The following is a 10,999-nucleotide window of genomic DNA, read 5'->3' on the forward strand; positions in this document are numbered from 1 at the left end:
CTCACCCCGGCGTCGGCGTGAGTGTGAGCGTGAGCGTGCAAATGTTAAAGTTTGCGTACCACCTCAAATATTTCCTATGTCCCTTGACATATTGCTTTAATATTTTGCATACTTCTTTACCAACATGACCCCAACCTATAAACAAGAGCAGACAACTGTATCAAGCATTTTGTAAGAATTATGGCCCTTTTTTCACTTAGAATTTGCATATTATTGATAAATCTATGTTAAAGTTTGCATACCACCTCAAATATTTTCAATGTCCCTTATCATATTGCTTTCATATTTTGCAAACTTCTTTACCAACATGACCCCAATCTATAAACAAGAGCAGACAACTGTATCAATCATTTTGTAAATATAATGGCATCTTTTTTGTCTTAGTAACTGAATATTTTGTTAAATTTTGTGTTTAGATCCACTTGACTTCTAAAGTATCAAAGCTATTGCTTTCAAACTTCAAATATTTTCTTACTGTCATGAGGGTACTGTACCTGGCAAGTTCAATTTGACCTTGACCTTTGAATGAACTTGACTCTCAATGTCAAAAGACTAAATTTTAGTTAAATTCACATAACTTCTTTATTTATGATCAGATTTTATTAAAACTTTGACAAAACAACACTTACCTGAATACCACAATGGATTCCACCCAAACAATACCCCACGCACCAAACCAGAATCCCTGTCCCTCCCCCCCAAAAAATAAATATATATATATAAAAAAAAATTCCTTTTCATGCCCCCGGTAGGGTGGCATATAGCAGTTGAACTGTCCGTCAGTCAGTATGTCAGTCTGTCCGTCCGTCCGAAAAACTTTAACATTGGCCATAACTTTTTAAATATTGAAGATAGCATCTTGATATTTGGCATGCATGTGTATCTCATGGAACTGCACATTTTAAATGGTAAAATTTCAAGGTGAACATCATCCTTCAAGGTCTAGGGTTGAAAAAACAAAGTCAAGGGAAGTAATAAGCTTTAAATGGACATAGTTATCTGACCTGCCCACGTATATATTTTTTGTTTAATAAATCAAAGCGGCGCAGTAGGCAGCATTGTGTTTCTGACAAACACATTGTGGTAAAAGGTCAAGGTCAAGGTCATCCTTTACGGTCTACGGTAAAAAATACAAATTTAAGGCAAGTAATAAGCTTTTAAAAGGGAGAAAATTATTAAATATTGAACATAGCCACTTTATATATTTGGCATGCATGTGTATCTCATGGAGCTGCACATTTTGAGTGGTGAATCTACAGTCACGGTAGTGGCTTTTAATTATTTGCTACTAAAAATAGAGATATTATTTTCAAGCGAAGTAATTTATTATTATAAATCTCATATTATATATTTCCTTACCAAGAATTGAAGTTCTTTTCAAAGTTACTGTACAGATTTATTATTTTGATTATTTATAACCCAAATGATTGATTTTTCAAAGTTTTTTTTTTAATGATATAATTCTTTGATGGTCATTACATACCTGTGGACTTATGTCCATAGATACATGATCAACTCTGGCTATGATCTATTTTAAACCACAGGCCTTGGTTGTCAGTGATGTCTGACATGGTCATAATTGACTGTGAGACCCTCCCCACCCCCCCTCCACCCACCCCTACCCCCCGGTTGGATTGGACAAAATTCAAGGGAAGTAATAACCTTTAAAGGGAGATGGTTTTTAGACCTGCCAAATGATAAATAGAAATTTTATTCAATATTGAAGATAGCAACTTGATATTTGGCATGCATGTGTATCTCAATGAAGCTGCACATGTTGAGTGGTGGAAGGTCAAGGTCATCCTTCAAAGTCAAAGGTAAAAAAAAATGTTTTAAAGCGGCGTTCTCATGAAGCTGCACATTTTGAGTGGTGGAAGTTCAAGTTCAATGTCATCCTTCAAGGTCAAGGTCATCCTTCAAGGTCAAAGGTCAATTTTATTTATTATTTTTTTCAAAGCGGCGTTCTCATGAAGCTGAACATTTTGAGTGTTGGAAGTTCAAGGTCATCTTTCAAGGTCAAGGTCATTCTTCAAGGTCAAAGGTTAAAAAAAATTTGTTTCAAAGCGGCGTTCTCATGAAGCTACACATTTTGAGTGGTGGAAGGTCAAGGTCATCATTCAAGGTCAAGGTCATCCTTCAAGGTCAAAGGTAAAAAAATTAATAATTCAAAGTGGCGTTCTCATGAAGCTGCACATTTTGAGTGGTAGAAGTTCAAGGTCAAGGTCATCCTTCAAGGTCAAAGGTAAAAAAACTTTTTTTCAAAGAGGCGTTCTCATGAAGCTGCTCATTTTGAGTGGTGGAAGTTCAAGGTCAAGGTCATCCTTCAAGGTCAAAGGTAAAAAAATAATAATTTCAAAGCGGCGCAATAGGGGGCATTGTGTGTCTGACGAACACATCTCTTGTTTTATTTTTGAAAGATCGTCTAATAAATTACTCTACCCAACATTATACCCCCCGTCTCACCCCCCCCCCCCCCCCCCTACCCAACCCAAAAAGAATATTTGTTTCTTTGAAACATGGTTAATAAAACATAAACTAATATTTATTTACTTTATTTTTGAAGGACCGTCCAAACTTCCCACCCAAGCTATTGCTATTAAACTTGAAATAAAATCTTATTAGTTTGTTTTATGTCTTTACAAATGTTCAATAGATTGTGGAAAATATACCTGAACTATAACCTTGACCTTATTGAATAATTTGAACAATTTCCCTATGATGGCTTATATTATACTGTCAAGCACTCAAATAGTCGAGCGCGCTGTCATCTGACAGCTCTTGTTTATTTTATTTGCAAATAAGTCTGGATTATAGCATGAACCTGTAATGTTTATTATTGCAATGTTTTTTGATACCTGTAAATGAAATTCATTTTACTATTATATGTTAATGGAATGCTTGACAGTATAATTAATTCAAAATTGAAAATGATATTTGCCCTTTAAAATTCCACTGTATACTTTTATAAATATACATTAATGTAACATTTATTGATTGTATAGACGTATAATAAATAGTGTTTTTTTTAAATTAAAAATCCCACCTAATTAGTATAATATATTGCTTATTGATTCCTGTTACTTGTATTGGTTGGAAACATTTGCCTTTATTTAAGTGAGCCTTGCTAAATGGGTCTTAATGCATAAAGTGTTTACCCAGATTACCCTGCGCAGTTCACACAGGTCAATCAGGGTTGACAGTGTCTGCTTAGGTCGACACTTTATGCACACGCATTTAGTCGAATTTTTCCAGATCGCGCCTAAAATATTTATTTTTGTTTGCAGGAAGATTTGTTAAAGTTAGCAGACTTTGGTTCATGTCGGAGTATATACTCCAAGCAGCCGTACACTGAGTATATTTCCACGAGGTGGTATAGGGCCCCTGAGTGCTTACTAACGGATGGGTATTACACATATAAAATGGACATGTGGAGCGTTGGATGTGTGTTCTTTGAAATTATCAGGTATACTAAATTCTTTTATGTTGGAGTCTTTGTTGTTATCTGTATGTAGCCATTACCCAATTAAGGTTTCTTGTTACTTGTATATATCTGTCAGTGACCTGAGATCGCAAAAACACAGTGGATATGATTTTCAAGTAGCAGAAGGTAGCTCCTGGGTGGTAGCAGTAGGAAGCCCCTGCAAGCAGCAGTAGGTAGCTCCTGTAAGTAGCAATAGGTAGCTCCTGCAAGTATTAGTAGGTAGCTCCTGCAAGTAGCAATACGTAGCTCCTGCAAGCAGCAGTAGGTAGTTCTTGCAAGAAGCAGTAGGTAGCCCTTGTAAGTAGCAGTAGGTAGCTCCTGCAAGTAGCAATAAGTAGCTCCTGCAAATAGTAGTAGGTAGCTTCTTGGTTTTAGCAGTAGGTAGCTTTTGCAAGTAGTAGTAGGTAGCTCCTGAAAGTAGCGGTAGGTAGCTCCTGCAAGTAGTAGTAGGTAGCTTTTTGGTTTTAGCAGTAGGTAGCTTTTGCAAGTAGTTGAAGGTAGCTCCTGCAAGTAGCAGTAGGTAGCACCTGCAAGAAGTAGTAGTTAGCTCCTGCAAGTAGTAGTAGGTAGCTCCTGCAAGTAGCAGTAGGTAGCTCCTGCAAGTAGTAGTAGGTAGCTCCTGCAAGAAGTAGTAGTTAGCTCCTGCAAGTAGTAGTAGGTAGCTCCTGCAAGTAGTAGTAGGTAGCTCCTGCAAGTAGTAGTAGGTAGCTCCTGCAAGTAGCAGCAGGTAGCTCCTGCAAGTAGCAGTAGGTAGCTCCTGCAAGTAGCAGTAGGTAGCTCCTGCAAGTAGCAGTAGGTAGCTCCTGAAAGTAGCAGTAGGTAGATCCTGCAAGTAGCAGTAGGTAGCTTCTGCAAGTAGCAGTAGGTAGCTCCTGCAATTAGTAGTAGGTAGCTTCTTGGTTGTATCAGAAGGACGCTCCTGTAAGTAGCAGTTGGTAGCTCCTGCAAATAGTAGTAGGGAGCTCCTGCAAGTAGCAGTAGGTAGCTCCTGCAAATAGTAGTAGGTAGCTTCTGCAAGTAACAGTAGGTAGCTTCTGCAGTAGGTAGCTCCTGCAGTAGGTAGCTCCTGCTAGTAGTAGTAGGTAGCTTCCGCAAGTAACAGTAGGTAGCTTCTGCAAGTAGTAGTAGGTAGCTCCTGTAAGTAGCAGTAGGTAGCTGTTGCAAGTAGCAGTAGGTAGCTCCTGCAAGTAGCAGTAGGTAGCTCCTGCAAGTAGCAGTAGGTAGCGCCTGCAAGTAGCAGTAGGTAGCTCCTGCAAGTAGTAGTAGGTAGCTCCTGCAAGTAGTAGTAGGTAGCTCCTGCAAGTAGTAGTAGGTAGATCCTGCAAGTAGTAGTAGGTAGCTTCTGCAAGTAGCAGTAGGTAGCTCCTGCAAGTAGAAGTAGGTAGCTCCTGCAAGTAGCCAAGTAGGTAGCTCCTGCAAGTAGCAGTAGGTAGCTCCTGCAAGTGAAGTAGGTAGCTCCTGCAAGTAGCAGTAGGGAGCTCCTGCAAGTAGCCAAGTAGGTAGCTCCTGCAAGTAGCAGTAGGTAGCTCCTGCAAGTAGCCAAGTAGGTATCTCCTGCAAGTAGCAGTAGGTAGCTCCTGCAAGTAGCAAAGTAGGTAGCTCCTGCAAGTAGCAGTAGGTAGCTCCTGCAAGTAGCAGAAGGTAGCTCCTGCAAGTAGAAGTAGGTAGCTCCTGCAAGTAGCAGTAGGTAGCTCCTGCAAGTAGCAGTAGGTAGCGCCTGCAAGTAGAAGTAGGTAGCTCCTGCAAGTAGCAGTAGGTAGCTCCTGCAAGTAGCAGTAGGTAGCTCCTGCAAATAGTAGTAGGTAGCTTCTGCAAGTAGTAGTAGGTAGCTTCTGCAAGTAGCCAAGTAGCAGCAGGTAGCTCCTGCAAGTAGTAGTAGGTAGCTTCTGCAAGTAGCAGTAGGTAGCTCCTGCAAATAGTAGTAGGTAGCTTCTGCAAGTAGTAGTAGGTAGCTTCTGCAAGTAGCCAAGTAGCAGCAGGTAGCTCCTGCAAGTAGTAGTAGGTAGCTTCTGCAAGTAACAGTAGCTAGCTTCTGCAGTAGGTAGCTCCTGCAAGTAGCAGTAGGTAGCTCCTGCAAGTAGCAGTAGGTAGCTCCTGCAAGTAGTAGTAGGTAGCTCCTGAAAGTAGGTAGACTGCACAACCTAATCTGGTACGACACTTTATGCACATGCATTACGCCCAGTTTCCCCTTATTATTTCAGCCTACACCCGTTGTTCCCGGGCTCCAATGAGGTGGACCAGATTGCTAAAATCCATGACATTATGGGCACTCCAGAACCAAATATTCTTAACAAGTTAAAAAAGTAGGTTCTTATTACGAATCCCTTATTTTCATGTAGGTCTCTTTTTCATGTATTTGACTGCCCCATCAATGTTGGAATAATAATAACGCCATAAATTACAATAAATGTGCTGTTTAAAAGGGTCTTACGCTGTTTTTGTTCTGAGTCCACTGTCTGCAGTTACACAGATATACTTTTTTATAGTTTGGTATAACAAATGAGCTGCTACCAAATTTAAAACCAAATGGATATGTCCCTTAGAAATAAAACAAAATTTGAAACCAAACAAGAATTTAGTGATTCCAACGTATATTGATAATGGTCAGCAAGCAATAGTTTAATTGTTAGGCAATACATGTAGTGGTTTGAACAAGCAGCACTAAGATATAGAACAATCAAAATATAAATGAAATATAGTAGTAAATATTTGTGTTTTTATTCAACATATTTGTTGGAAAATCAGGCAAATAAAATACTCTCAGTGCACAATGTAGCCATCTTATGTTCTATCAATGTTATAACACTTTTTCTCTATTTATTCATTATTATAAGCCTTGATATATGTATAATTTGTTATGCCCCCAAAGGAGGGCATATAGTGATCGTACTGTCCGTCTGTCCGTCTGTCTGTCTGTCTGTCTGTCTGTCTGTCTGTCTGTCTGTCTGTCTGTATGTCGGTCCGTCCGTCCGTCTGTCTGTCACACTTTGCATTTAGGTTTCGAAAAATGCTCATAACTTCTATGTCCCTTGAGATATAACCTTCATATTTGGTATGCATTTGTATATGGACAAGGCCTTTCTATACGCTGAAATTTTTTAACCCTGTGACCTTGACCTTGAAATAAGGGTCCGTGTTTAGGTTTCGAAATCTGCGTTTAGGTTTCGAAACATGCTCATAACCTCTATGTCCCTTGAGATATAACCTTCCTATTTGGTATGCATGTGTATATAGACAAGGCCTTTCCATATGCACACATTTTTTTTCCCCTGTGACCTTTACCTTGAACTTAGGGTCCACGTTTAGGTTTTGAAATCTGCGTTTAGGTTTCGAAAAATGCTCATAACTTCTATGTCCCTTGAGAAAAAGCCTTCATATTTGGTATGCATGTGTATATGGACAAGGCCTTTCCATACGCACACAAATTTTTACCCCTGTGACCTTGACCTTGAACTTAGGGTCTGCATTTAGGTTTCAAAATCTTCGTTTAGGTTTCGAAAAATGCTATAACTTCTATCAAAGCGTTTATAGGGGGCATATGTCATCCTATGGTGACAGCTCTTGTTTTAAGTCTTGCCCTTTGTATTATTGTTATAAGCCTTGCGCTTTGTATGATTGTTATAAGTCTGACCCTATGTATTATTATTATGCCCCCGAAGGAGGGCATATAGTGATTAAACTGTCTGTCTTTTCGTCACAGTTTGCGTTTAGGTTTTGAAAAATGCTCATAACGTCTATGTCGCTTCAGATAGCAACTTGATATTTGGCATGCATGTGTATCTCATGGATCTGCACATTTTGAGTGGTGGAAAATCAAGGTCAAGGTCATCCTTCAAGGTCAAAGGTCAAACAAACAAATCCAAGGGAAGTAATAAGCTTTAAAGAGAGATAATAAACTGTACCTGCCAAATGATTAAAAAAAAATCAAAGCGGAGCAGTAGGGGGCATTGTGTTATTGACAAACACATCTCCTGTTATAATCCTTTCCATATGTAATACTTTTATAACCCTTGCTTTTTTTATCGCCTTTTGTCCATTGTCTGTCGTGTGGCGTGCGTTGTGCGGCGTCAACATTTGCCTTGTTAACTCTCTAGAGGCCACATTTATTGTCCAATCTTCATGAAATTTGGTCAGAAGATTGGTCTCAATGATATTTTGGATGAGTTTGAAAATAATTATGTTTTCTTGAAAAACATGGCTTCCTAGGGGCGCGACATTTTTCCTTATATGGCTTAAGAAAAATCTTGTTAACACTCTAGAGGCCACATTTACTGTCCGATCTTCATGAAACTTGGTCAGAAGAATTATCCCGATAATATCTTGGACGAGTTAAAAAAATGATGCCGGTTGGTTGAAAACATGGCTGCCAGGGGGTGGGGCATTTTTCCTTATATGGCTATAGTAAAACCTTGTTAACACTCTAGAGGCCACATTTATTTTCCGATCTTCATGAAACTTGGTCAGAAAATTTGTCCCAATAATATATTGTTATCTCAGGAGAGCAACTTTGGGCCTTTCAGGCCCTCTTGTTTATTATTTTTATGACCCTGCCTTTGCCAGTATTCAAGACTCACCAAGTCTATTATAACAGGTCTAGAGGTATGAACTTCAACTTTCCGCCAAAGAAAGGTTCTGGCATCGAACGTTTGCTACCTCATGCTTCGACAGATGCTATCGACCTTATTTACAAGCTGTGTACCTACGACCCTGATGATCGTATGACGGCTAAGCAGGCATTGCGGCATCCTTACTTCAAAGAACTAAGGTTAGTGGTTGTCATACAAATTTTATATTTCAATGAAGTATTTGGGGTATTATTTATTTTATCAATGGACCCATTTGTCTATTTTGACTGTTGAAATAATGAAAAATACATTTGAATTTGTCTCAAACTTAATAGGACCTAAAATATTGACCAATCAGAATGCTTGTTATTAGCTCATCTGAGCACAATATGGCGAGCTTTTCTGATCACCTTTTGTAAATTGTTGTGCGATGGCCCTCAAGAGCAGTCTGTCATCAAAGTCTGTCATCAATGTTTGCCTTGTCAACACTCTAGAGGTGGCATGTTTTATGGAACTTGGTCAAAACAATTGTCCAAATGCAATTGGGTCATGTGTGGTATAAAACAAAGTCATTAGGTTAAATTTAGGTTACAGAAAAAGCCATGTTACACTCTAGAGGTCATATTTATTTTCAATCTGCATGAAATTTGCACAGAATATGGGTGTAAATTATATCTTGGCTTACATGTAGTTTGAGATTTGGTCATGTGGAGTAAAAACAATAGGTTACAAGGTCATATTCAAATAAAGATACAGTTTGAGTTCAGTCTATATTTGTTTGCACAATCTTTATGGAAATTTGCAAACAATAATTGTTTTATTAATTTCTCAACCAAGTGAGATACTGTTTCAGTCTATTGAAAAACATGGCTGCCATGAGGTGGAGCAGTTTTCCTTATGTGGCTATAGTAAAACAGTAAAACAATTTGAACACAAGCAGTCTAATTTTTTAGGTATTCATCTAGAAACTAGCTCAGAACATTAAAAAATTGTGTTGTTATGATATAAAGGGCAATTTTTATGTCCCCCCCCGCCACTATATATATATATATATATATATATATATATATGGGGACATAGTGTTTCTGACAAACACATATCTTGTTTAAAATGTTGATCATTTGTTCAATAATATGGCTGCCAGCTGGTGCGACGGTAATCCTTGTAAGCCTATTTTGAATAACTGTGAACATTGCTTGCTCAGATCAGTCTAGTTCCTCAGGGTCTCAGGTGAGCGCCTTAGGGAGTTTTGCCCTTTTGTTTTTAAAGTCAATTTCATTTTGAATAGAACTAATGAATGTTTGTAGTTTTCTCCTTGGATGTTTTAAGTTTCTTTTCCACTTCTCCAACAACCACTTCTTCAGGTTTCTCTATATAAATTACCTGTTTTAAGGCATCACACAACCTTTCATGATTTTCAAAGGGTCAATAATTAGGTTTCAAACTTACGGAAACTAAAATATGATTATAATGTTTGATTATACCTGTCTTAAAAATATTGAATGTGTGTTATTTATAGAGATAATGACAAACGTCAGGCCTTACTCACAAAACCCAAGATCACTCTGGAAAAAAAAGAAGAGTCATCTCCAACGCCAACGAAAACAGAAGAAGAACTGCCATCACCAAAACTGGAAAAACCAGTCGATAAAAAGAAAGAAGCCGAAGTGCACATAATAGCCAGTTTACCAAAGCCCCAGTCTTTACCCGCTCACCAACTCTTTAAAGACAAGAGAAAGGTATATCAGGTAAAGTGTGCCGTGACATTGACACTGGCTTTACTTACGCTTTCTTACTGGATGACTTGTGGTAGAGGTTATTTTGTGTGTGGATTATTTGACATTTCTGTCTAACATTGGTTGCTTTTACTAAATTTATACTTTTATTTATCTGGCGGTGAGGGGGTATTATCAGTCTGTGAATTCTTTGTCCATAGGTTGGTTTGCCAAGTTTGAAGTCTGTGAATTTAACAGACATGGGTTCTGTTTGCTTTTTTTCTGGAAAAAAAGATCTAGCACATTTTGTTTTTTGGAATGTGAGGCAGATGTTTATTTAAGTCTTTATTGACAGTTTTTTTTTCTTGTCTAATATTATAGTTGCTTGTTTTCATGCGTTGTAATTTCATAGTATGTTTAAAACATAAAATTGAAATTATTGAATACAATTTTGATATGTAACATCAAAGAATCATAATAAAACCGATATCAATTGATAATCAATTGCAACTATTTAAATTTCAAAGTATGTTAAATCAATGTCACTTTACTTTGGAGAATAACAGATTACTGCATGATTGTTTTGTAAGGTAAGGCTTAGAATAAAATAAAATCAAGCCTCCCTGTTATTTTATATTTGCCCAGCCTGATATTCTACAAAATGATCAGACTGCAGCCTGCTTTTCTGTTTATCATACCACTGAACCATTTTTTAAAGAAATGATAAACTTTATTGAAAGTCTTAGTAAAATTACCTTTCTTCAAACATTGAGTGAAGTAACAAATTCCTGTTGATGTGAAATAAAAAATGTATCAGGCAGTGTAATATGAGGCGGATATCAATGTAGCAGTTTGAAAAAAACACTTATTGTACCACAGCGACGCAGACGACTCGGCGAAAACCCGCCGACATACAACTCCACCTCATCGAGTTTCTTCCCGAAGGTTCCGATCCATGCCAGCACCATCAACCCCTCGTATCACTCGTCATCCTTCCCCACCACTTTCTCCACCCACAATGCAACTGGGCAGCTCTCGCTTCTCCCCTCCATCAACTCCACCTACAAGACTCACAAGGTACCGGCGCGTTGATTTGAGCCTTGTACTGGTAAAACTGTAACTGAAGTATAAATGAGTCCCGTTTTGAGAAAACTGGTCTGAATGCATGTGCGTAAAGTGTTGTCCCAGATTAGCCTGTGAAGTCCGCACAGGCTAATCAGGGACGACACTTTCCATCT

General features: G+C 38.2%; 1 protein-coding gene across 10 annotated transcripts in view; it reads left to right on the forward strand.

Annotated features, from left to right (window-relative positions):
* The window catches only part of LOC127874963 (MAPK/MAK/MRK overlapping kinase-like), a 105,394-nt gene that overhangs the window by 85,642 nt on the left and 8,753 nt on the right, over nucleotides 1-10,999 (forward strand). For 9 of the 10 annotated variants that reach the window (XM_052419680.1, XM_052419679.1, XM_052419685.1 and 6 more), the window contains 5 exons: nucleotides 3,285-3,463; nucleotides 5,683-5,784; nucleotides 8,073-8,246; nucleotides 9,566-9,794; nucleotides 10,641-10,838. In XM_052419680.1, coding sequence (XP_052275640.1) covers nucleotides 3,285-3,463; nucleotides 5,683-5,784; nucleotides 8,073-8,246; nucleotides 9,566-9,794; nucleotides 10,641-10,838 — 882 coding nt within the window. The remainder of the gene's footprint in view (nucleotides 1-3,284; nucleotides 3,464-5,682; nucleotides 5,785-8,072; nucleotides 8,247-9,565; nucleotides 9,795-10,640; nucleotides 10,839-10,999) is intronic. The other variant, XM_052419682.1, reaches the window with a different exon arrangement.

This window comes from Dreissena polymorpha, chromosome 3 (assembly GCF_020536995.1).
Source record: "Dreissena polymorpha isolate Duluth1 chromosome 3, UMN_Dpol_1.0, whole genome shotgun sequence".
Taxonomy (NCBI): domain Eukaryota; kingdom Metazoa; phylum Mollusca; class Bivalvia; order Myida; family Dreissenidae; genus Dreissena; species Dreissena polymorpha.